Source organism: Alexandromys fortis, unplaced genomic scaffold, assembly GCF_014885135.2.
Source record: "Alexandromys fortis isolate MF-2015 unplaced genomic scaffold, M_Fortis_MF-2015_v1.1 scaffold_57, whole genome shotgun sequence".
Classification (NCBI taxonomy): Eukaryota; Metazoa; Chordata; class Mammalia; order Rodentia; family Cricetidae; genus Alexandromys; species Alexandromys fortis.
Genome location: NW_026067941.1, coordinates 7,602,729 through 7,629,681, shown reverse-complemented (window position 1 = coordinate 7,629,681; position 26,953 = coordinate 7,602,729). Strand labels below are relative to the sequence as shown.

Below are 26,953 nucleotides of genomic sequence, written 5' to 3'. Positions count from 1 at the left end.
GGGAAAAGTCTTAACTGGTCTGATATATTTCCTTTTTTGTAAAGTATACCCATGTGCATGAGTGCGTGCACGTGCGTGTGTGTGTGTGTGTTCATGTACTTGTGCATGCCGGGAGCAGAGGAGACCTCTGTTGTCTTGCCTAATTCATTTGGGAAAGGGTCTCTCACTGGCAACAAGCCAGCCTCAGTGATTCTTGTCTCCGTCTCCCACAGAGCTGGGTTACAGGTGCACACGGCTATGCCCCACTTTGTAGGTGGGCTCTGGCACCACCCCCAATCCCCATGATTGCAAAGAAGCCCTCTCACTCCCTGAACCATCTCTCCACCTCATGGATTCTGTCTTAATCTCCCCATTCACTTTCCTGGATGGTAACCCTGTAACTCGGTGATTTTCAGAACAGGAGCTGTGATCCTTTAGGGGGTCTATACATTCAATTTAAGGGGTGAAGGCCAAAATTAAGACTGATGTAGTAGCCAGGCATGATGGTACCCACTTGTAATCCTATCACTAGGGGGTGAGGGTGGGACAGTCAGGAGGATCACTCAGCCTGATCTTACATAGCCAATTCTAGAACAGCCAGGGATATAGACTCTGTCTGAAACAAAACAGAATAAAGCTGAAGCACAGCAAATATGAAACATAAATAAATGAATAAATAAGTGAATGCATGCAGGGCATAGCACACACACACACACACACACTCACGCACACACGCATGCACACACAGTAGACCAGAACAGACCACATATAGACAGCTACATGTCCTTTTGTGAAACTTCTGTCCCTGTTATGTGGTGAGTGTGCTCTGGTAAATGAACACCAGACTGAATTATAAATTACATTTCTCATGATGGGAACCAAAGTTTGAAACCCGAAGCTGTAACACCCAGGTGCTGACAGGAATGCCCACAAATCTTGTTTGCCTCAGTTTCCCCACTTTCACTGACACCCCTGTATAGTTGGATTCCTTTAACTCTATTAATGCTCTTCAGAGGACCAGCCTCCCTCACAACATAAAGAAACAAGTCCCCCACAGTGGGCACTGTCCTTGGTTGCTGTTTCTTCTGCTCTAGCAGAGAATACCTGGGGGTTAAGCCATCCCTGATAAGTGCAGACACCCCCAATTTAGAATAGAAATAGAAGCACTCAGTTAACTAAGTATCAGAATACAACAACTACATTTTCAATATAAGTATATCCCAAATACTGAATGAGATACAATTTTTAAAAAAGTCATTATTTATCTGGATTCAAATTTAACCAGATACCTGTATTTTTTTTTCTGACAGCTTTAAGTAAGTAATAAGCAGAGAGCAAACAGGAGGGAAAGTTAGAAGATTAAGACTTTAAAATGCCTCCAACTAGAAAACTTTGTGCTTTAATATGATCATAAATTAACAGCTGTATGGCATTATGCAAATTTATGTTAAATTATTCACTCTGTCATCACGCCCCAGTAAAAATTATATATATGACATTTAGGGGAGAAATGACATCTTCTGATAAGAGTTTTGCTCTGCATTTCCGTGCAGCTGATTACCTGTGCCTGAACGCTGTGGCCACCCCTCCCAAGAGGTCTTTGTGAAAGTGACTCACGGGGTTCCTTCTGGTCTAAGTCCCTGGAGAGCCGTCCTGGGAGTGGTGGTTTCTTTTGTCCGGTGACGCACAGCCCTGCCCTTTGCCCAAGAATGGCACCTTCTGGTAGTGAACGCATGGGCTCCAGGGCCCGCCAGAAGGAGGGATTTTATCTGTAATCTCTGTCATTCTGTCCTGGAGCAGTCACACCAAAGGAGAAGGGCATCCCACCAGCCGGCTAATTTAATATTCAAGCAGACATACGTGACATCATGCCTTTAGGTCTCCTTACACACAACACTTGACTGTATCCTTTAGAGCCCCCACCTGAAGGTTCCTGGTATATCCCATCATTTTAAAATTAATTTCTTTTCTTTTTCTTCCGTTCCTGCCCCACTCCTTGAGACAGGATGTCATATAGCCCAGGCTGGATTTGAATTAGCTATGTAGCTGGGAATGACCTTGAACTTTTGATCCTCTTGCCTCTACTTCCTGGGTGCTTGGATTCAGGTGAACCTCTACACTTGGAGGACAGTTTCTTAAAGTCGAGGCACTGCTTGTGGAGGAGGTGCTCCTTTCTGCTCTGGAAGGGAGGCTCAAGCCTTGCAAAGGGAATGTGACCTCCATTAACCTGGTGCCAAGGAGAGCTTGGAGGACAGGAAGCCAGATGGCTTTCAGGAGATTGCAGAATGCCAGACCTGGCTTGGAAAATGGTCGTTGGCGGAAGTAAGCTACAGGGAGGAAGGCCGGTAAGAGGACCTGGAATGATCTGGAATGGAAAGCAGGGATGTTGAGGAGCAGTCCCAGGGATTCCCAGGGGTTCAGATGCTTGCCATCCTACGGACACAGGCCCTCGCTCTTCTAAAGGTGCATGAGCTCGCGAGTATCTGGCAGGCTCCACTGGCCTTCTTAGAGAGGATGCTGATTTCTCAGCGCACACAGACAAGTGTGCGTGGGTCTTGGCCAGGAAACTATAATACAGTGTGATTCTGGGCTGTATCCTAATGTCCTTTCCCCATTTGCTTACTCATAAAACAAAGGCATGTAGCTCAGTAGTAGAGTGTTTGCCTTACCTTGTGTGGAACCCTGAATTCAATTCCTAGTCTCTCTCTCTCTCTCTCTCTCTCTCTCTCTCTCTCTCTCTCTCTCTCTCTCAGGTTCAAAGGGGGATTTGAGCGAATGATCTCTGTTTTCCACCCTTGATCATCACTTCCTCAACCACCACCACTGACTACTGCTGAGCACCCATGTCTGGCTGTGGTGAGGTGGACGAGCACAGGGCTTAGCTTAGCAACCCGGGACTCTCCTTGGCTTGGGCTGAGCACACATATCCCTTTCCTAACAACGCACCTCACGACCTACCAGGCTGCATGTCCGCCTCACTCCAAACAAGGGAAGAGGCTCCTCCTCCCCTGGACAAGGATGGAAACCACCTCCCCTCCCATGAACAATTTCTACTAAAACACGTACCAGAATGTGTCTGGCATGGAAGGCAGTGGCCAGGTGTGGTTTACATTGCCTTTGAGTATATGCACTGTCAGGTAAATTGTATCTTCCGAGTGAACATTCAGGGAGATTTCCCTGCTTACCATAGTTAGGCACACTCGTGATTCAAGCCAGATGCATCATGGGAAGGGACATACTCAAAGAGCAGAGATTTATTGAATTCTTCCTTAAACCCCATAAAAGGAGGTCCCAAACAGTAGCAGGGTCCTTAGAGTTCCCTCATTCATGTGGTCTGCTGTCACTCATGTGGTCTGGCCTGCTGACACTCTTGAATGTACGTGATCTTTCTCTCTTCTCAACTCTCTCTATTGCACTGCTTTGAATAAAGTTTCCTTGCTATTTTGCAATGTGTGTACATCTTATTTCAGTTATTTGACTAAGATGCCAAGGGCCTGGCAACACCTGGCCCAGACCCTGACCACTGGTGACCATGACAGACCCTGCACTTGTCATGGGACAGTCAGGCTTGTCCAGGGGGCAAACAAGCAGAAGAGGCTCCTACCTATGGGAAGGTGTGCAGGAATGGGAGGGGAGGAGGGCTAGGGAACGAGGGGATGAGATATGAAACTTCTAAGGTTGGAGTTTCTTTCCTTTCTGAAATGATGAAGGCAGAAATGTTCCAGGTGTGTGTGTGTGTGTGTGTGTGTGTGTGTGTGTGTGTGTGTGTCTATGGTATAAAGTCTGTGGCTTGCTTGGTCATGGGCTATGCCAGTTAAAAGTAAGAGGGTCTAAGGCCTGAGCATGGACCAGGGGAAGGTGCTGGTTTCTGGAACTGTAGATCCCAGATGCCTCCCCAGCAAGGACAGGCTATGCTCAGGGACCTCTTCTGCCTATGGCTGGTCCACGTGCTAATGGAAGATGGAATCAGGATGAGACTTGCATCAGCGGAACTTTGAGATTGGACTTAGGAGGCCAGAGGCGGGAGAGAGGGCAGGGGTGACACTCACATTTCCTCTTCTGAACTTTGGGGAAGATACAGAAGGATGCAAAGGTCACGGGCTACTGCGTAGATGCCAGACACAGCCTGAGTTTGTTTGGCTAAATTAGGGTCTGTGTCAGCTCAGCACGTCACAAGATTCCAGACAGACACTATGGGCCCTATTAAGGAGGATTTGAGGAAAAATTTGAGGGACAGGGAGAAAAATACAACTAGATACAGTGACAACTGACAGGCTTAACACATAAATTATTCCCAAGGGGAAGAAACTGTCTGCCTGAAACCCAAGGGACAGATAGAATAGAGGAATTCTTGATAGGGAAGATTTTACATAGGGATAAAAGCTAATAATACATGGAGATATCTATAGAGATTAGTTTTAAGAGACCCAAGGGTAGACAAGGAGAATGTAAATTAAATGTTAAGCAAAGAGAATACATTTCTAATCAACCTAGGTTTGCTTTTAAAAATCTGCTTTTTTATTTATGTGTATATGTATGTGTGTGCATCGGTGTAGATGCACCAAGTGTGCAGGCGTCCTTGGAGGCCAGAGGGCATTGGTTCCTCTGTGACAGACAGCTGTGAGCAACTTGACATAGGTACTGGGAACAGAGCTCTTAACAACCGATCCATCTCTCCAGACCTTTTTCTTTCTTTTGCTGTGATTTTTTTTTATCTTGTTTGATTAGTTTATTAATTATTGAAGTAAATTAATCTCTTACTGGTAAAGACAAATGCATCTTAACTTACTGATACTTCCTTGTTGTCAAGTAAAGAGTGATTTTTTTTTCTACTACTGTCCTTTGAGGCTTGGTGGCTGCAGAAAGAGGACATCTGGGGCAGAGGAAGAAACAACTCTGGGAACTTCCAACATCCTGCCATGAACTTGTCTGCCACAATGGTAACAAAACAGAAGTCATATGTGCATCTGACTACAGGTCCCCCAGTTTTAGCATCTGCTCTTACGGGACAGTGTCTCCCAGACTTAGTGGCCGTTCCCAAGATGGCACCAGGGAATGGTTGTTCTGGGTTTAAATTAAGTATCTGTTGCTAACTTAGTGTAGTTACTTTACCTCCAAGCTGCTGATTCATTTAGTCATTAAAATGAAGTCCAAACACAGAATTGGTTGTTAGGATTCCCTGGCTCTTGGATTATTGAATGAGAGTCTCTTGCATTAGGGGCTTCTAGGAGACTTCATTTTACCCAGAATTCTTGGCTAGTAGGGTTGACTCTTTACAGCAAGGTCAGATTTATTTAGCACATAAAAGTGATTATGAATGATTATAATGCTTCATAAATGTTTACCGTTACTCAGGAGGTAAGAACCATCATTAGCATCTTCCAGGTCTACAAATCTCTCATTTGCAGCCAAGCTGGGGACTCATCAAATGAGATTTACAGCGCAAGGTGAAAAGACAGAGAGGGTGGGAGAGAGACAAAGAACTGGCTCACCCTTCCACACCACACGGGAACACTTAGCTACTCTTCTTTCTTAGCTCGGGTGGGGACCTGTGATGGGATACCCCTGAGCTCCAGCTGTCTTGAGGGTAAGAGGGAGAAATGGGCCTCACAGTCCTTGAGTCAGTCTTGGCTTTGATGTGATTTTTGTGAGACACTTTCAGATAGGTGCTCCTGCTGGCCCTGCCAGAGCAACCAACCATCCCTAAGGCCTTTCTGGACTGTAGCTAGTGAGAGGAACTGGGTGTGACCACCACACTGTCTCAGAAAGTTTGCTGCTTCCCAACAATTTGACTTGAGGCTTTTCTAAAATGCTATGAGCAGCTACAGGCCCCATAGGGTGTTTATAAAACCTTTCCTGGCTGGGCAGTGATAGCACACGCCTTTAGTCCCAGCATTTTAATCCCAACACTTTAATCCCGTTTTTAATCCCATGCAGAGGCAGGTGAATCCCTGTGAGTTCAATGCCAACCTGGTCTACAGAAGGAGTTCTAAGACAGCCAGAGTTATTACACAGAGAAATTTTGTCTTGAAAAAAACAAAACAAAACAAAAATACCACCACAACAATAAAAACCCAACCAACCAACCAACCAACCAAACAACAACAACAACAAAAACATTCCTGAGGTTGACAGTGACTTCGGGCCACATAGATCGTTTGGTGCAGACCCCTCACAGCGCCCATGGTACTAAGCCTTCACCCGAGCTGCATCTTAGATCCCCAGGGTCTTTTCAGAAGCCCCGGACTCACTCTGGACCAACTAAGTCAGATGTGGATCCCAATCACTGACGTTTTTACAGCTCTTGAGGACGTGGAAGTTTCTGGCTGTTCTGGGGTCTTGATTTGCATATGGGGCACAATGGCAGTAGTGGGGGGAAGCCTCCTGGGCTGCTAGTTGTCTCAAGTCAGACTGTACCGTGCTGAATGGCTGTGCAGAGCAGGCGTGGTAGTCTCCTGTCACTGTTATCTGTAAGAAGGGACTTAAAAGGAGGAAGGAGTCATTTTGGCTCATGGTTTTAGAGACATTAGTCCCTGCTCACTGGGCTCTGTGGTTTCCTGTATGGTAGGGCACAACATGGTGGTGGGGCATGGTGAGGCATAGCAGAGGAAAGCTGCCCACAAGGCAGCCAGAAAGTGGAGCAGGAGGGGGAGGCTGTCCAGACACCTGTTCTCATTGACAAGCTTCCTTCAAACGGGCTTCGCTTTTGGTTTCTACCATTGCCCAGCAAGCCCTCTGAATGATGGATCCATCAGAGGTCTCACGATCCAGACACCTTCATAGGGCCCCATCAGGTAGACAGCTAACCTTCCACATGAGCCTTTTGGGGGCCACTTCGTTGCCAAACTGTGACAAACACCAGGTCTTGGTCAGAGAATCTAGAGACTTGGTGAGGCCTGGAGGTCCTGTCTCCTTTTGGGCAGAAAGATGGGGAATACAGTCTCAGAGTTCTGGGCCGTTCTTCCCTTTCCAACCATCTTCCAAGCCTTCTCTATACTGAGAGGAAACCTCATTGGGCAGTAGCCAAGGGCAGGGTGGAGTGTGTGAAGGTGGCCTCTGATTGGTACCCAGGAGGGAGGATGGGGAGGGCTCTGGCAGAGCAGTGCAGTGCTGGGTAGAGGGTGGGTCCCAGGGGTGGGAGAGCCAATGTGGCTGCAAGCCAAGTGTCTCTTGTATATGCCTAATAGATTTAACTACACGCCCAGTTTACAACCAGAGTTCAGGGCAGACCCTGAAGAGAAGGTGGAGGAGAGCCAGAGAACGTTTTATAAAGAACGAGGCGATACCATCCCCAAATGAGAACGAGAAAGGGGACCCACAAAATGGCTCAACATGCAAAGGTGTGTGCCAAGCCTGGCGACACCCCACCCCTGAGCACAACCACATAAATGCAGAAGGAGAGATAGACACGACAAAGTTACACATACAATATGATGATGATGACCAAGAAAGCCTTCAGACAGAGTGTCTGTTGAAGCAGAAAGCAGCCCCAGGACTGAGTTTTCAGGTTCCAGGATGTTTTTGTGGGTGTGGGTGAAATATCCAGGCACCTAGGGGCGGGATGGTGAAGTTGCCTAGGTGCCATTCATTTCATACCATTACAGGCCACTCAGAAAGAGAACCCGGAAACTCAGCGAGTAGACCATGATGACAGGAAAATCACAATAAACCTAAGACCTTCCGTGGTCCTGAGAAGCAGGATGACAGGTCAGAGATGGTGCTGGTGGAGGGGCTGATGGAGGGTTGGGCTCCTTTGCCATAGATGAGCATGGGCAGGGCTGCCCTGCCACCCGGACAACTGGCATTTCCATGGTTCCATGAGACAGAAGTAATACAGCCCCAAGCCCCACCCCTGAAGGTAGTCTTGAAGTCCCCCTTTTCCAGGATGTTTAGAGCCACTACTACCTACCAAGTCAATAGAAACATTAGAGCTTAGAGGACCAGCCATGGAGCCCCTAAAATTAGATACTGTGTTGATAGTGTCCTTGGTATAAGTTAGGAGATGGGAAAGCCAGAAGGATCCTGGGTGTGTCCTTCCCAGTGAAACCCTTATCTTTGGATGCTGTCCTCTCTATCATGACAAGTCTTTTGAAAACTTGATTAGGCTGTAGCTCCCTACTCTGTATTCTGCCCCACAGTATTAGCATCTATGTTACATTAAATAAAGGCCATGACCTTGGGTTGGGCAGAGGAGTGAACATTGCTGTTTCCTGGAGAAGCCACCCTGTCTCCAGATGGCGGCATCAACTCCTGTGTGAGTTTCCAACTGCCAGCCTGCCCTACAGACTTCAGACTTGCCAGCCCCCACACGGCGTGAGCCAACTCCTTAAAATAAACCTCACTCTCTCTTGGTTCTCTCGCTCTGGCTCGTCCTTCCCTGCCAATGCCACAGGCTCCGTGACAGCTCTGACTCTGTGACGTTCTTGTGAGGACCAGGTTAGTGTTCGTTTGCAAAGTCAGGAGCTTGGGTCTTCCCTGAGAACACTCAGTGCTGTTGCTATTGCCAGCAGAGATGCCGTCTAGTCCAATCCCTTCCTTTTACAGATAAGGAAACTGAGGCACTGATCAGGTGATAACAGCTGATGCATGTATTGCCGATGCTGTCACAAATATCACACGTGTGTTAACTCAGCTCCGTGACAACCTATGACCTATAACATGGGCCTATCTCCGTTTCACAGAGAGGAAAACCAAGCAACAAAAAGGTGTGTCCTGTCACCGATCCAGTGATGGTCACTCTGCCCTCCATGTTTTCCCTTCGGCTTGGACGGCTCGCTCTTTACTCTGGTCCAGTTTGGTGGAATGTGGTTGGGGGCCTGTGGTACAGCTTACGCTTCTTCACCCTGTTGCCAGCTGAGAGTCCTAGCGAGAGAGCAATGCAGCTGCACCCCAGGCCCGCGAGGGGTGGACTGCAAACCCAGTGACTGATGGGAGGTAGGGCCAGGACCCCAAACGATGCATTTGCAGGTAAAAGTTTTATGTTTTAAAGAACTGCAATCCTGGACCATCTCTTCTTGGTTGGTTGACTTTGGGGCATTTTTGAGACAAGTTCTCACTGCTTAACCCAGGCTGGCTTTAAATCCAAGATGCTCTTGCCTTCTACTCTGGAGTACTGGGGTTCCAAGTGCACACCGCCACTCCTGACCCGGCTCACCTCTTGCCAGCCACTGGCGTCAGTTATTCAGGTAATTCAAATCCTTGCCTGCCACAGAGAAGACAGGAGTTGGTGCCACCCTTTTCCTCACCGTCCTCACCGACTAACTACAGTGTCTAGGAGAGGGGGTCACAAGGTAACAGGAGTCTGGGTGGCTCTCCACCCCTTCTTGTTCGTAGCCAGGGGGAAACGTGTTCCCTTCTCATCTCCACAACAAGAAGCCTTGGCAGGGGGTCTGTGGTGGGCTCCCCACAGCTCCTGCCCCAGTTTGGTCCCAGCAGGAGGAGGCCAGCGGAGTTTAATTACATCCTTCCTATAGGGAACATTCAAGAAATGAGCCTTTGAAAAACAACTTGTGCTACCAAAAAGGAGGGGGGAAATTCAAATTAAGCAAGTGAGGGACGGGGACCTTGCCTCCTGAGTCCTAGAGACCCAATCTAAATATTTAAATGTAAAAGGCAGATTTCTAACCGCTCAACTTTATAAACCTTCCATACTGCCACTCACGGGAGAGCCGAGCAGCCCTCTGATCTGGAATATTCATAGGCCTGGACGGGCTTGCTCATCTAGTTGGCGTTTTCACACATGCCATGTTCAGTTATGAAACATCTCAAGCAGGCAACACCACAACACAAAACATAACGATGCTCACAGCCCTGGGGAGGAGCAGACGACCAGAAAGCCTGTAACACAAACACTCTGGAAAGGCCCCCCCATTCTGTGGCACCTCCCTGACACCCCCTCAGTTCTAAGGTATTGAAGGGCTGGATGGAGCCCCTGAGCAGCCCCAGGCAAAAACTGCGTTAGCTTCTAGGGGGGCACTCTTACTGTAGTAGAAAGTCCCTTGTTCTGGAACCGTCAAGCCTGACGTAGGAGCCGCTGTCATGGACCTGTCCTCCTGGGTGTGTGATGGTTTGGAAGGTTCTAGCCATTACCTGATAGGACTGTGTGAGGCTCCACAGGAGCCTGTGAGAGCATAGTTGTCTGACTGTGGGTACCACCCTGCGCAGACTCTTCAGCCTACATCCTCTCTCTCAGTTGTGGCCCTTGTCTGACCTGAGTAACTCTGTCCTCCCAGGAGGCAGTAACCACCTGGTCTCTACCCAGTGTGCCTCCCTGCCAACCCCATCCTGTATCTTCACTTAGATCTGCCTCTAGCTGGAAGAGGAGGGCACTGCCTTCATGCATGGCTCCTCTGGGCACCAGCCTCTCATGGGTGCTGTTGTGGGATCTGGGCTGGACCAGTAGGCCTGGCAGATTGATTTCCTATGCCCATAGGGCTGGCATTCTACTTGGGCTTGATTCTGGTGCCCCTGCCGGAGAAGTGCAGGTTAATGGTGGATAATATGTTGAGACGAAACAGTGGCGTTCTGAATCTGGCAGTGGGTTTACAGGGAGGGGGTCTTTTAAGAACCATGGGTTTTTAAATTCTCACCAGACTTAGCTATTTGGAACCTTCTGTGTAGAATGGCATTCGTCAAAGGTGTCCAGGGAAGTCAAAACACCAAGTTTCCGTTTGTTCTTTGACTTCCAAAGCTAACTGTAGGGAACTTTTGATGCGCACAATAGTTAAGAACCACTTGGTTCAAGTGTAACTCAAGGCCAAGTGGACCACAGAACGCTGAGTTCTACCTGTAATTCCTGCTTTTCTGGGTTGCTGTGAACTGACCCGGCTGTCTTACATTCTTAGCCTGAATCCTCTAGGGCCCCAGATCTCGAATATACAGCACTCTGAGCTGTCACGGGAAAGACACATATCCAGGCTGACTGGTGTGGGGCAGTCCTGGGAGACTGGTGTGGGGCCGTTACAGGTCACCCCTCCGTGTGTTCTGCAGGGACACAGCAGGGGCGGGGTGGGGCTGGACTTGGAGCTTTCATTGCTAAACATCCAAAGAACAGAAGCGCTACACTTGCTGAGGTGGGGCAGCTCTGAAAAGCTGCTCCTAAATCCGTCCTGCCCTTCATTCTGCCCTGTCTTTCTTACCTCAGTGTCCAGTGACAGTGACAGGGTCTTTTGATGCTTGGGACTGCTAGTGGGCAGTGAACTAGGAAGTGAGGCTGTGGAGAGGCGTGGATTCTGGATCTCTCTGGATCTGGGGAACGGAGCTAGGGCAAGAATAGGGGAAGAAGAGGGAAGGAGAGAAGACAGTCCTGTGGGCATCGGAGGAGAAGGGAAAGGAGATGGTGGTTGGGGGGAAGGGGCTGGGAGTCAGGTCACAGCCAGGGTTGGTCAGATTTCCCAGGGGGCACTATAAGGGTAGGCACTGGGTATCTGTGTATTAAGGTTTAGGAGTCCTGGATAGTGACAGAGAGAGGTTGTGACCATTCACAGCCCAGACAGGCCCTGAGAGGTACCATCTGCCCTTCCTGTCTGTGTAAAAGCCATGGGGATGGTTTCTCTGGATCCTGGTCTACTGGCCACTCTGCTCTAGGGACTCATGAATTGCCCACACAGAAGTGTCAGCTGTCTGTCTTCTCTCTAGAAACTGTCATGTGGGTGGCAGGGACCACAGATCGTAATTTCTAAGCTAGAGTCCCGGGCACACTCTAGAGACACCCCTGTTCATACATACGAAGACGCTCCACCTAGCAGTCATTGTTGGGGTGCTAAATCTTAGGGTCCAAAGCTCCCAGAAAGGACAGGAAAGTAGGCAAGAGAGGTTCACTTCTAAGCAACCCCCCCACCAAGACTCCCTTTCTTCACGTGACAGCAGAGAAATGGAACTTCCCCTCGCCAACAACACTTTGGGCAGGGCCTTACCAGGTGACCAAGACTAGTGGGTACAACGATCAAATCCTGGGCAAGCTTCAGGACCAGATAGAGCACCCTGCTTGAGGGGAACAACCTGGTGGGTGCATGTTGAATGTGAATGTCTATGCAAGCACACTGCATCCTGCTTACTTGGTCTGCTTTGAACATGGCTTTAAATCAACCAGAAGCTTGCCCTCCCTTCCCATCAGAGAACTACTTAAGGAGGCAAGAAGACTGTAGGGTACATTTAGGACTAACGGACCTCCAAGATGGATTAGAATGGAATGAATCCCTCCACACTTTATCTCCCATCCATAAAGTGACTGGCATCATTGCTGGAATAATCTAGAAACCATTAAAATGTATTCACAAAAGGCGAGCCACTGTCGATCCTCGAGGCCTTCATTATCATTAGGAATAAACACACACTGGCTGCAGGCCATCATGACAGGAGCAGGATTTGCAGCTGAAGGGCCTGGCTCTTACCCTGCGAGCTGCCGACAGACCTCAGAATCCAGAGTGCTCCCTGGAAACTGTATGCAGATGCTCAAGCCCCGCCCGGGTTCAGTCCAACAGGAATCTGCAGTTTAGCCTTACGGTTCCTATGCATGTTAAATTTGTGTGCTTATTGGTTGGTGTGTGTGTGTGTGTGTGTGTGTGTGTGTGTGTGTGTGTGTGTGTTTAGAAGCCAGAGATTGGCATTTGTGCCAGCCGGTTGCTTTCTATTTTATTTTCTTTGTTGACTGGCCTGGAACTCATCGTGTAGACCAGGCTGGTCTCAAACTCAGAGATCTGCCTGCCTCTGCCTCCTGAGTGCTGGATTCAAGGTGTGCGCCGCCATACCAGCTCTATCTTGTTTTTTTGAGACAGGGTCTCTAATAAACCTTGAGCTAACCAACTGGGCAAGACTAGCCAGCTAACGGGTCCACAGAGTCTCTTGTCTTTGCCTCCCCAGTGCTAGGATTATCGACACACACTACCCTACCCACATTTTTGCATGGGTGCTGGGGATCCAAACTCAGGCCCTCATGCTGACTTGACAGGCTTTTTCCTAACTGAGCCATCTCCCCAGAGACATGTTAGCCTCTGGTGAGTGCTATGGCCTGAGCCTGCTCCACACTGCCCCCACATTGGTTCTTGCTTTTATGCTAGGGTATTAAGGTGTTCTGATTTCTTCTCTTCTACATGGCCGCTTTATGTTCAGATGCACTGTTGAGAGATCCGGAGAGAAGCAGGAATTCTCAGGAGCCTTGGGGACTGTGTGGCTTGCTGTGGAGCTGATAGTGAGCACCCAAGCTCTTTCAGCATTCCAGCAGACTTGGGCAAGGGAAGGAACCCCCGCTGACGGAGAGCCACATGCCCAGTTTCAGCTCCATCTTTCTTCCTGCGTGACCCTGGATGTGATTCTAGCTGGGAGACCTTTTTTCCTCCAAAGTGAGGGCAAATTTATGTTAGTCTGTCTAAATAGATTTTAACCTAGGGCTCCCCTCTGTGACAAAAGGACACGTGTATGTATGAAATAACTGTTGGTGGCTAACAGCTATTTTATTTTTGTAACCATGGGGGTATGTTTGGCTCTTTGAGATCCTCTGGCTGCTTCAAGGAGCAAACCCCCAACTTTGCTCACATTAAGCAGCGTGAGCTAATCAGCTGAAAAAACCAGCGTGGGATGTTCTTTGATCCTTAAGAGAAATAGGAAGAGGAAGATGTGTTTTAATTAGATCTTTATAATGTGACAAAGTAGCTGCTGGAGAGTTCCAGGGAGTTGATCGTCCTTCTAAGTCATGGCTGTGCTCAGACTACCCTGAGCAGGGGCTGTATATCACTGTCGTCCAGTTTGTGATAAATTTATAACTGGGTTCTGCGGAGCAGATTTATATCAACAATTAAGGAGAAGGAAAACGGCTCATAAATTTTGGCTGGCATCGTCCAGCACCAAAAGAGGAGGAAGGAGAACGGTTTAGCCGGATCAAAAGTCAATAATCTCAACATGAAGTGCTAAAGCTATAGCAAAACAGTCGAAAAGGAACGAGTTGTATTTTCTCTCTCTCCCTTTAAAAAATACACATTGGAGTGAACAATGGCACAGCCTCACGGCGAAGGCCTGATTAGAATCCTGAAGTGCTTTCTGCAGTCTCCTAAGCTGTGCAGATGGGAGAAGCCTCCCCCTGGTCCTCTGCTACTAGTGAATGAGTGTACCCCCTTTTAAGACTGACCAAGACAACGTGGGTGGGGAAAGAGACGAATTCTCCACAAGGCCCAGTGATTCGAAAAGGGCAACGCTGTGATTCAGCTCCCGGAATCCATGTCTTGGGATTTGGTCTCTCATTTTCTATGTCAACGGTATTGGAAGGTAGAGCCTTTGAGAAATTAGGATTAAATAAAGTCACGAGGGCAGTGAGCCTAAAATGGTACGCGCGGTTTTACGACGAAAGAAGGAGAGGAGCTTGGACGTGGTTCATTTGGTATAGCACTTGCCATGCTAGTGTGGGGGTCTGGTGTGGATGCCTGGCACGCACGTAAAAAGCTGGGGTCAGTGGCACATACATATCATCCCGGAGTGGGAAGGCAGAGACAGGTGGGTCCCCAAGACTCACTGGCCGCAGTTTAGCTGCACTGACCTCTAAGTTCAATGAAAGACTCTGTGTCGAAAAAATAAAGCTGAGAGTGGAGGAAGACACGAAACACTGACTTTTGGTCTCCATAGGTGTGTGTGTGCATGTGTGTACATATGTGTGCACATGTGTGTATACATGTAGACAAACATACGCAAAAAACAAAAAGAAGCAGAGACCAAGCTAGCATGCATGCTGTCTCAGCATGTAACACTGTCTGCTATATCATGAAGCAACAAGAAGGCCCCCCCCCCCAGCAGACTCTGGTACAACAACCTCCAGAGTGATAGTGAAATGTTCTGCTACTTGTTTTTTTTTTTTTAATCTTGTCTATTCTCAAGTCTTTTATTATAGCAACAGACTGAGAGAAGGCTCTAAGCAAAAGGAAGAGAGGCTGAGCAAAATTCTCAAGACAGATGATTTGGAAGAAAATATGTGTGTCTAGAAAGAAGGCTGGAGACACGAGCTATTGGGCAGATTTACACTGGAACAGAAACCTGGTCCCTATAAGGAGAGAGGCAGCTGAGGCCCAAGGGTCAGAGTCAGGAACAAGGAACAGAGCATTGTTAGGCAGACGCGGGGGGTTGATTTCCCAACAATGGGGGTGGGAGTGGGAGCTGAGGGCGGAAAGGGAGGCAACACCTGAGTTAAGTTGTTTTTGCTAACAGTGAAGCTTTGAACTCTTGACTTTCATGGCTGATAAGTCTCTTCTAGATTGGTAAAGGGTGCACACGGCAGCTGGCAGCCGGGGCTCCACTGTGAGCAGTCGGAAGCATCAGGTGCCCCGAGGAAGTTACAAGAAGCAGACACATCATTTAAAAGAGATGCACAGAGCCAGGTGGCCTGTGCACTGCTGGACCCACTGTCCTGGTTCCGTGACTCTGCTCTGAGAAGTTCTGAGGGAAGGAAACTGAAACAGGGAACTTTTTATTTGGGGGACCATGGATCCTTTTTTTAAAAAAACAAAACCAAAACCAAAACTTCTTATTGATTTTTGTGGATTTCACATCATTCATCCTGATGTCACTCATCTCCCCATCCCCTTGCTTCCACCCTCTGCCCTTGCAGCCTGCCCTCCTGCCCCCAAAAAACCCCCAAAATTTAAAGGTAAGACCAAACAAACAAAAAACCAAGTAAAACCAATCTTGGCATGGAAGCTGTATGTGGCCTGGTGAGTCACACAGCGCACCCTTTAGTCAATACAGCTTTACTTCTAAGTGTTCATTGCAATGAGTCATTGGTCTGGTTCGAGGCCTCTGGCTTCTACTACACCCTTGATACCGGGCCCTCACTGGGATATCTCTTGGACATCCTATTGTTGATTTGTGTCATGGAGATCCTGCTGCTTTGGATTTGTGGGTTTGGGGGACCATGGATTCTATGCCCAATGCTGAACAGGGCTGAACAGGCTTTTTTTTTTTTTTTTTTTGGCTACCCAGAAGTCATTCACCCCACACCCAGGATCTACCCTTCCCCCACTGAAGGGTTAGAGGAAGGGGTGAGATCCACCTTCTTTAACTGCAGAGATGGACAGGTGACCTGGACCTAAGACAAATCAGGACCTCATGTTCTCATTGCCAGTGGCTGCTTGAGGGACCTGTCCCTGAGAAGCAATAGGCTTCTGTGTGAGCATATTAGCAGGAGAGCCGTGCTTCTCCATGCTGGGCTTGTACCTGCTTTCCGCTGCCCCGGTCTTCCTAATATAGAGGTCAGAGCTGTGCAGATGCAGCTCAGTGCTAGAGGGATTTAGTGCTAGCTCACTGGATCAAGACTCAGCAGACTAGGGATGGGTACTTAATACCACACAGTTCCAGGAATCCTCATACTTAAACTCTCAGCCAGGGGCTGGGGAGATGGCCCAGCCAGTAGAGTACCTACTGTACAAGCAAGGGACCTGTGTGCGGCTCCCTAACCTCTACATGCAAGCAAGGTGTGGCAGCTCATTGCAGAGGTGTGAAGAGCCAAGTCCAGATCCCAGACTGCATAGGAAGGCTGCATAGGCGTAGCAGCTCACCCATGATTCCAGCACTCAGAAGGTGGAGATGGGGAACCCTCCAAGAAAACTGGCTAGACAGACTAGCCATACAGAAACTCTGGGTTCAACTGAAGACACTGCCTCAATGAATAAGACGGAGAGCCATGGAGGCTCCCAGGGCCAATCTTGGGCCTTCACATGTGTGTGAACGCATGTGTGCATGCACATACAACACACATGCGAGAAAAAACTGAAGAGTACATTTAAAGTAATAACAGGAGAAAGCACAAAACCTCCTCATGGAGCTCATTTAATTCACTGTTCAAAATCCAGGTGACATGGCTATCCTGAAGCGAGGGGAGAGACAGAATGATGAGTGTGCCCAAAGGGACTGAAACCAAGAGACAGAGAGAGCAGCTAGGCACAGGGTTGGAACACTTGCAGCCTCTGGAGTTTGCTGTGCCCTGGGGTCTACCTGCTTTAATTGTTGTTGTTTATATTTATTTATTGTGTGCGGGGGGGGGGGGAGTAGAGGTGCCACCGCTAGAGTGTGGCTGTCGGGTGGTAGTGTGAGGTCTGCTTTTCTCGTTCTATAGTATAGCTTGGTGGAGGAGGACTGAGCCAGTTCATCAAACTGGCAGGAGGTGGCTTTACTAGCTGAACCTTCTCGACTGCCCATTGGGTGACATTTTCTACCATTGCAAGAAGCAATGTCCCAGACGACACAGGGTTTTTTTTTTTTTTTCAATCGTAGAGGAGGGTAGTGGCTCTCACTACATCCCCAAAAGGTGTTACTGGAGGAGAGAAGGTGCTGGGGGAAGGGACAAGAGCCAGTATCTAGCCACTTGAATGACAGGTCACCCAAGGGGTCCTGCCCTCTAGAGCCTCCTGTGTACAGGGAAAGCCTGCAGCCACAGAAGTCGGCACTAACTGGCACTCAGGAGATATCTGTTGAGCGGAAACAGCAGGAAAGTTATAACAAATCATACTTTACATGCAAATTTTCAGGAATATTTTCAGGAAAATACTTAATGTGTGAACAGCTAATCTGCATTTTCATGTCCTGACAGATGGCCTATATTAACAGAGTTCTGGGGATAGAAGAAAGAAAGAAAGAAAGAAAGAAAGAAAGAAAGAAAGAAAGAAAGGAAGGAAGGAAGGAAGGAAGGAAGGAAGGAAGGAAGGAAGGAAGGAAGGAAGAAGAAAAAAGCAAAAGAAACCTACAAGTATTCACCGAGTGGGTGCTGCGAGAGAGGCTGTACAGGGCAGTGTGTTCTCCAATTATCTCGCTTACTGTTTAAAAAAACCCAACTTGGTGGCATTAAAAATGACCCCAAATATTGTCCAGAGGAAGAAAATGACCCTCAGGACTTGCAGAGGTAGATAGATAGAGCATATTTTCTTCAGAGATAGTTCTAGGTGCCAATGTCTCAAAATGAACCAGACACCAAGTGCATCAGCACCTGTGGGACTGGTGGTCAATGATGCAATCCCCTCCCAGCCTGTAGCAAAATCAGAACTTCTCTGCTAAGGGCCCCGGAGTCTGCAATTCACGTCATCTTCTCAGAGGATGGAAAACCTTTACCTGGTGCAATCAGTTCGTGTGCCCATGGGTCTCACACTGAGCACAGCCCCATGGGAGGTGGCCTTTTAGGCTCAGAGGTTGAAGGAGGCCAGGGTCTGGTGAACTGGCATCACCTTCCTTGTTTGGGTCAGGGTAGACGTGAGGACAATGTCACTGGGTTTTGCGTGGTAGCCTGGCTATGTCCACAGCTCCCTACCCAGACCTAACGCAGGTTGTGGCTGATGAACTGGCAGGCTTCCAGGGCTTCGCTACTGTCTATAACGCAACGGTCTAGAACTTATTATGCACAGCTTATGTGATCCTGGAAGGTGTCATTTGGAAGGGCTATTGCTTAATAGACTCTTGGCTATTAATCCCCCTCAGGGTGAAGATATCCACCCCACCTCTTAGAGCATTTGCGCCTTCCCCAGGCCTCTCTCACATGTACCCCATCACAGGGCACCCTTCAGATACTTCTATGTCCACTTCTTCTTTTAATGTGCCTTTTGGCTTGAGAATATGGGCTGAACTTCCCTCTGCCACCTTCCTCAGGAAGGCATCTTCCCCAGTCCCCAGCCATGGGACTCCTCACACTTGATCTTGGAACTAGAGTCAGTTTGCTCAGGCATATTTGTGTCCCTATGCCCTAACTACAATAATTGGCCCATGGGTGGACAGTGACCTCAGTGTCCTGACTGGAGCGACCTTCACGATTTTCACCGGAAATTTGCAGTCACAGATCCTCTTTGGAGGCAAGGAGTGAGGAAATACATGGTCCCAGGCACTTTGGGCAGGCTTCCTATGGCTTCCCAAGGACAGTGTGGTCAAACATGGGGCCAACAGGAAGAAACAGCCAAAACCGAGGTCAGAAAAACTAAGGCCTGAGGGTGTCTTTGAGGCTTTGCTAAATATTTTCCTGAAGTCTCATTCACTCCCAAACGGAGCAAGGATGCATACCCACAAGTACATTTTTTTTTTTTTTGCTAGAAATCAGTTTGGCTCAGATTTTTGATACCTGGTACTAAATATGTCATAAGACACACACACACTGTGATGTACCCCATCATCTCTGACCTCTCTTTCCCCGCCACTCAACTGGAACCAAACACTCCATAACTCTCTATAAAGCGGACGGAGCCAGGTGGTAGGGTTATCTGGATTCATGGCTTGCTTAGACTCCATGCTTGAAGAATATTGATTAATGGATCAATGTCAGTCCAGAGGAAGCCCTGTCCTGTTCAACACTTTAATCAATGAGTTGGATGACATGAGAGACATGGTTAGCAAGTCTCAGATGACAAGAACTGGAGGAAACGCTAATATGACAGATGGTGGAATCAAGATTTAAAATTATTTTGACTGAATGAAACAGTATTAAGGAGAAATATAAACTCATGCATTTAGGCTCCAAAGATCAATATGCATAAGCAGGGTTCTGGGGAGACCTGGCTCAGCAGGCTCAAAAGATCAATCTGTATTAGCAGGGTATTGGGGAGACCCGGCTCGTCAGTTATCATAACATCAAAGAACTTGAAGTTGACCACACAGGCTCACATGGAGTTAAATCCTGGGGCAATTAGTAGCAGTTATTCAGGTTCCAAGGATTTATTAAGTGGCTTGGAGAAGAAAGACTAAGTTTGCCTCCACTTCCCCGGTAGGACAAAGAAGACTTGTCTAGGAAATAGTTCTGGATCCTAATGCTTCCAATAGCAGAATAAGCTACATCCCAAACTTGTGAATGTTGACTAATGGCATCAGGGTGTAACGGACAAGACTCCATTGTAGGGATTTCCTTAGTTAAAGTTCGGACTTTCAAAGTGATTCAAGGCAATGCACACAGCAGCATCCGGAGAAAACCATGAGGTGAGGAAGCAGTCCAGCCCAACACCCGGGAAAGGTTGCTGCCATCTACTACAGAGGGGCCTCATCTCCAAGGACACCCCAGAAGACTCCACCTGTGCTTGGGGCTCCCAGCCCCATCCTGTCTTCTTGTCTGGATTGTGCCTCCTCCTCTGCCCTCTCCTTCCCGCCTCATCTGGTGTCCCATGCCTATGCCTGCCTCTGGATACAGCCCTCTCTAGACGTGGCTCCCTTTGCTGACTCCCCTCTTGTCTTCCTCAGGAAGCGGCTCACAGTCAAAACATGCCTTAACCAGACTCCTTCCCTATGGCTGCCCTTTGACCCCCCCATTCCTTCCTGGGTCTCGGCAGGCCCCCGGAGCCAGTCTCACGGGCTCTTTACTTTCGTCTGAACACCCCATTTTACTTGCTAGCCCAGAGAGATGGCGAAGGTGCATGTGACCTTATTTTATCTTACAAACTTAGAACATGATTTTAACAAGTCATTAAGGCGACATTTCACCGAATCCACAGTTGTGTGGATGTGCACGGACACCCGGACCCCGCTGTACTCACGTGCTTCTCCATGAAGAGGTCCACCTCTTTCAGAAGCCTCTCCTGGCAGTCAGGGTGGGTTGCCAGCAGGTAGGTGACGAAGGAAAGTGTGTTAGTGATGATCTCATGGCCAGCGATGAGGAAGAGGAAGGCCTGGCCCACAATTTCATCTGTGGTTAAAGGCTTAGACATGGATGTAGGGCAGCTTCTTTGGGGAGGGTCCACTGTGCACTTGGCGGAGGACAGGGCTTCTGTGACCATGTCAAAGTCTTCCACGCCCACAGAGTGTGTGGAGTGCCGGGTGTCCAGCACCATCTGTAGGAAGTCTCTCCGCCTCTGAGGACAGAAGAGGAAAAGGCACATTAGAATCACGGAATGAAACTGGAGGACCAGGGAGGAGACTCCTGGGTGGAATTTCTGAACAGCTCGGGAGGAACAGGTTCTTGTCACTGGGTTATCTGAGATGGTGAGAGCCTGGTGGTCACCAGAATGACCCTCAGGACAGCAGTGAGGGGCAGACCGATTCTCCAGTGGAAGATGAGGCTATTGTCCTCTTTGCCATTGTACAGACTTATGGAGCAACTGTGGGACAATTTAACACACGCAATGTGTGATGGTGAGAGCAGTCTTTCCATATCATGTATGTGCTGTGTAGGTCTGGAATCTTCAAACTCTCCTTTTTTTTTTTTTTTATTTTATTTATTATATACACAGTGTTCAGCCTCCATGCCTGCAGGCAAGAAGAGGGCGCCAGGTCTCATTAAAGATGGTTGTGAGCCACCATGTGGGTTGCTGGGAATTGAACTCAGGACCTTCAGAAGAGCAGTCAGTGCTCTTAACCACTGAGCCATCTCTCCAGCCCCCCCCAAACTCTCCTTTTGGAGTTGTTACAGAACAGCCACACCTAGCCATGAATGTAGTTTCCCTGCTGAGCTGGAGAACACCAGAACTTGGTCCTCTTACTCATCAGGGTTTGGGTATCCAACCACCTCCTTTCCCTCCCTCCCCTCCCCAGCCTCCAGTGACAATCATTTTCTATTTCTGGGATCAGATTTTCGGATCCCACAGGCCCAACAAGCATTCTGTGTTTGTCTTTCTGTTCCTGGCTTCTTGCACTTAACATAACATCCTCCTGTTTCTATCCATGTAGCTGAAGACCAATAGATCCCATGCTTCTATAAGGTCAAATAGTATTCTGTTGTGTTTATGTCTCATGCTCCCTTCGTCTGTTCTGGATGAGGCCGTTCCAGCCAGGCTGATTCCTACCCTACCCCCAAATGTGCTTAAAATAAAGCAAGTTTTGGAGCAGCAGATAGAGTGGGATCTCATTCCTTAAAAACAGGAAGTGTACAATCTAGAGAAGTATGTGCATCTTTCATGTGTAGTAACATCGGCCACGTCTGATCCCTAGAGGAGGTGGGAAAGCCAAGGTCTTTTAGTTCTGATTAGCACTTTCTACAGTTTGTACTACTGGCTGACTTTCTAGTGAGAAAACACCTGATAGATTTAAATCAGAGCACATGTCTACTGTTTACTATGCAAGGACATAGTGGACGGCTATAAGTTTTCTCCTACAGTAGACAGCCAACATGACAAGATGGCGGCACGTAGCAGGGAGCCAGCTTGTCTTCAAAGTCCCCAGACTTGGCAGCCTGCTTCCTATGGGATCCCTTTTTTTTTTCTCTCCAGTAATCCTCAATCTCCTTTGAGTGGTTAAAGGCTCCTTATCATTTCCCCCACCTTCCTTATCAGTAATTTGCATATCCTTTACATTTTGACCACCACTAATTCTGACCACGGAGTGTTTACCCACTGCTCTGGCATTCACGAAGGGTGTTCCCTGCATGTCCTTTCTTCAAAATGGCCTTTTTTTTTTTTTTTTTAAATAATGAATAACAACCAAGATGTTGCTCCTTTCTGGTTTATGGGATTAAAACAACAAGAGGAGAGTATCAAAACTTCCAACAGGAAAATATTATAATTTCAAAGGACTTCCCTAGTTGTGTGGTGTTTTCTCAACTCGTTGGCTTCTGAACCCCTGTTGCATGAATAATCTATGCCCCACACCTTGGCATGTAATTCCACCTTTTAACTTTGTTGGCATTTCACATGTGGCTACTTTTTCTGCTCCGTGAGATGCAAAGCAACCCCAGGGTGAGACCCTCCCCTTTCCCCCACCTAGGCCAAGTGTTATGCTGAGCACATATTAAACACGCAATAGAATCTTCTTCAAAACAGAATGTAAGGCAACAAATGCCCTCAGGGATGGGAGTAGTGGGTTTGTTTTCAACTGTTCAGCTGCTGTTGGGGCAGAAAGCCTTTGCTGATGAATAGGTAGGGACCATCAAAGGTGTCTGCTGGGAGCAGGGCAGGGCTCACCACTAAAGGTGAACACACATTGAGGCCAAGGAGGCAAGGTCTCCATTTCCCACCAGGCTGTTCCCACTTTAAAAGCAGAGGAAATGGCTAAGCCTGGGCTTCCTCACTGTTCCCTGACCCTGCTCATTTTGCTGTCCTGTTATTGGCCAACATCCGAGTGGCTGTTGTGGTCCCGCATGTCACAGGGGGCAGAATAAGATGGCACAGGGGAACATGACACCCGAGGCTCCCTGGGTGCCTGGATGCGACCAGAGCAGCCAAGTGTGTTCCTAGTCCCTGCGGCTTGGCTGTCGCTTTTCTTGGGTGGCAGCTCGCCGCCATAGCCACACCATGTCTTTTTCCAGAAGCAGCATGGTGGCTGGCATTTCCCCCTCGACTGCAGAAAGGGCTGGTGAAGTCTTGCAGAAATCTGTCTTAACTGCCAGCTGATGGGGCCAGGGGAAAGGGCCTCTCTCCAGGGCCCACGAGCTAGAGAGGAACATTAGTGCAGATGGGATTCTTCCACTCCCAGAGCGGCACGGAGGCCATGCGAAGGCTGCCCATTTAGGATGGAAACAGGGCTGGTTTACGGTTATATCCAAGAAAAATACATGCCCTGATAGATGTAGGTGTCTAATCCGCCCATCGGCTAGAGCTTAGAAAAATATTTACCTTTTAACATCTGTGCGGCATTTTCGCTGTGCAAACACACATCTGTTTGATGGAATGTATACAGAGTTCAGATGGGTTCTAAGTGAGTTTTCTTAGTAACTGTATAGCTCTGTCTTGACATGGGCAGCCCTGGATTTGTGGTTGGGAGGTTTTTCTCAGATCAACTCATTGTTTGAAACAAATAGCTGTAAAGTTTATGGAAGGAAAAGCTTGAGGCAATCCCAGTAATTGGCTCTTTAATAACCTCTCACCTCTTAGTCACTCAGTGCAACGGTTTCTGAATTTTCAGCCTGGTTCTACAGCCAGTAGGTTTCAGGCTTGGGTGCAAGTGCGTGCGTGTGGCTGCATGTGGCTATGTGTGACTGTGTGTGTGTGGCAGTGTGTGTGTGTGGGGGCTATGTATGTCTGTGTGTGTGTCTTTGTGTGTCTGTGTGTGTGTGGCAGTGTGTGTGGTGTGTGTGTGTCTTTGTGTGTCTGTGTGTGTGTCTGTGTGTGTGTGGCAGTGTGTGGTGTGTGTGTGTCTTTGTGTGCCTGTGTGTGTCCTTGTGTGTCTTGTGTGTATGGCTTTGTGTGTATGTCTGTGTGTGCGCGTGTGTCTGTGTGTGTGTCAGTGTGTGTGACTGTGTGTGTGGTGTGTGTGTGTATCTGTGTGTGTGTGCTGTGTGTCTGTGTCTGTGTGTATGTGTGGCTGTGTGTGGCTGTGTGTCTTTGTGTGGTTGTGTGTGTGCTGTATGTGTGTGGCAGTGTGTGTGTGATTGTGTGTGTATGTGTCTGTGTCTGTGTGTGTATATGTGTGTGTCTATGTCTGTGTGTCTGTGGTTGTGTGTGTGTATGGATGTGTGTGTGCCTGTGTGTGTATATGTGTGTGTCTATGTCTGTGTGTGTATCTGTGTGTTTATGTCTGTGTGTGTATGTCTCTGTGTATGTGTATATCTGTGTGTGTGTATGTCTGTGTGTGTGTATGTCTGTGTGTGTATGTCTGTGTGTGTGTATGTCTGTGTGTGTATGTCTGTGTGTGTATGTCTGTGTGTGTATGGTGTGTGTGTATCTGTGTGTGTATGTCTGTGTGTGTATGGTTGTGTGTGTGTGTATCTGTGTGTGTGTATGTCTGTGTGTGTGTATGGTTGTGTGTGTGTAAGCTCTCATAGCACAGCCCTTTGCAGCAATCGTGAAGTTTGAAAATGGTTCTTTATTTCTTGTCCTTCAGGCTTTTTCCTCACAGCCCAGAAGCACACATTTGGATGAAGTTGTCCTGTCTTTTCTGTCTGCTTCCTAGTGGGGCCAGATAGACCAGCTGGCCCATTTTCCCCCACCTCTAAGGGCATTCAAGTGGAGCTGATGGTGGTGTGGGCCAAGAGGATGAGAGCTCGTATATACATCCCCACACCTTTCCGATGCAGAGAAAAGTTGCTACACCGTCCCCAGGGCGTGTAGCTGAGTAGGACAGGCTGCTGCCCAAGGCTGCTAAGTGCATCAAACTACTAATTGACTTGGATTTTATTCTAGGCCAATGCCTTAACCATCAGGCCTCATGAATCCCTCTGAGCCACTGTCTTTGAGAAAACCCTTTTAAAGCTCCATCTTGCTCAAGGCAGCGAAGGAAAAGCCCTTTTAGCCCATTTTTTCATTTTCTTAACTCTCTTTAATGCAATGAATCCCTTAATGGACATCTCTACCACGGGCAGGAGCATCTCCTGATGGAGAAAGATGCTCTCTCACACCAACAACGGCATTCCACTCAGAGTCAAGCCCGACCAATATTTACTTATCCTTGCTATGTGCCAAGCAGAGGGTAAGCCTGCAAGGGAAAGAGAAAACCTGGGAAACGTGCTAAACTGAGCAGGGGCGTCAACCACAAATTTTCTAGCAAGAATCTTCGTGTTGAAAGATTGATTGACAGTTGCCCAAACGTCTTGCTAATATTTATGCTATTCATGCTATGAATCCTCATCTTGCTATTTTTCGGCAGAAAGACTATGCTCATGAAAATTGCATGAGGCTCTTACTTAGGATATTTGGGAGTGGGTGGGGCTACTGCAACCTGTGCTTGGGGTAATGTCTAGATGGTGTGAGACAGTTCAGGGGCTGGCATTCATCCTACAGTTCAAACCAGGGATAGGCACATTGATAGGAACCTTTCCCTACTGTTCTTCCCTTCCCTGCTTCCTGTTGCTTTCCACTGGCCCCGGAAAGCTCAGAACGGGAGACTCTTAAAGGACGGCCCCGTGTGATGTGAGGGGCTGGGAGGGTGGAGAAAGAAAAGAGAGAGCGATGCCAAATTAGGCTCCCTTCTGTTTCCAGGCTGCGTCCTATTAAAATAGTTACCTCTTCTGCGGCTTGCTGGTCCCGTAAGGCAATCACATTCCTAATGAGTTTGTTAAAGAAGCCGTTCAGTTCATCTCGGTTCTTATTGGGCAGAATCCGGGCCAATGGGACCATTATGGATGGAAATGATACTTGAAAGAGAAAAACAAGAGTGGCGTTGAAGGGGGAGCGATAATGAGCCTGGGCTATTAGACTCCTGTTACTAAGAAGCAAGCGCCAGTCTTGAACTGGTGTCCTTGGGAGCCCGTCTTCCCAGCAGACTCAGCATTGCTTATAGCAGGGCTCGAGCTGACTTGAGCTCTGCTCTGTGTCCCGTTCCCCACGCATGGTAAGCCCTCTCTGAATGCTCGTGCAATAAAGTCAGTCCTCATGTGCGCCTGGCCTTGCAAACCCAATTTCACACTTAGCAATGGCTATCTCCAATCTCAGATGGGGTGGGGGACAGAATAGGGAACCGACACTGTGTCAAGATTTAACAAGAGGGCAGAAGTACATCAGCTTTATTAACTTTCTGGCCATTCGTATTTGCCTTTCTCTGGAATCAGTGCCCCCGCAGCAGTTACTGGAATTGTCCTTGAGACATGCTGCTGCAGCTGCTGGCAGGGACATAGTTCCATCTGCTGTGGGCACTCCCCTGTCTTGCAACATTGCAGCCTGGGTCCTGAGGACAGGGTTCCCTGGATCAAGATGGGATTTCGAGTGAGGAGATAAGAAAACAAAACAGAAAGCCTTAGGAAATGAGAGACTTGGGGTTCTAGTCTTGGCTTCGCCTTCCTATGCACCAGTTTTCTGGTCCTGGTGCGACAGAGACCAGGACTACCTGTGTTGGTGGCAAGTCACCAGGAAGACAGGGTCTTTGCAAGTCAACTCTCAGAGACTCCTGAGGAACCTTTCCTAGCGGGGGTGGGGGGACTCTACCCTGCAAGCTTTTCCATGAGTTAGAGCCTGGTCTCACCACCCTGGGTAGGGGATGCACTCACAGATTAAAGCCAGGAGGGGCCTGGGGATACTGAAGGCAAAGAAACGCCGGCAGTGTTGTACGAACGGGTCTTCTGGAGCATCCTGGGAGTTCACCTGGGTGCCGAAAGCCACACTGGCCACCACGTTTGTGGTGTAACAGCAGTAACACCTGTGGGCGGGGGGGGGGGGGGGGGGGGGGGGGGGGG

General features: G+C 48.4%; 1 protein-coding gene and 1 long non-coding RNA gene across 3 annotated transcripts in view; one reads left to right on the top strand and one right to left on the bottom strand.

Moving 5' to 3' along the window:
* The window catches only part of Tbxas1 (thromboxane A synthase 1), a 165,212-nt gene that overhangs the window by 31,282 nt on the left and 106,977 nt on the right, over positions 1-26,953 (bottom strand). For both annotated transcript variants that reach the window (XM_050148062.1, XM_050148063.1), the window contains 3 exons: positions 26,768-26,916; positions 25,788-25,918; positions 20,454-20,768 (listed from right to left, as the gene is read on the bottom strand). In XM_050148062.1, the coding sequence (XP_050004019.1) occupies positions 20,454-20,768; positions 25,788-25,918; positions 26,768-26,916 (595 nt within the window). The remainder of the gene's footprint in view (positions 1-20,453; positions 20,769-25,787; positions 25,919-26,767; positions 26,917-26,953) is intronic.
* LOC126505276 (uncharacterized) lies at positions 4,498-8,938 on the top strand. Its single transcript, XR_007592844.1, has 3 exons — positions 4,498-4,919; positions 7,584-7,686; positions 8,661-8,938. It is a non-coding gene; the product is annotated as an uncharacterized lncRNA (long non-coding RNA).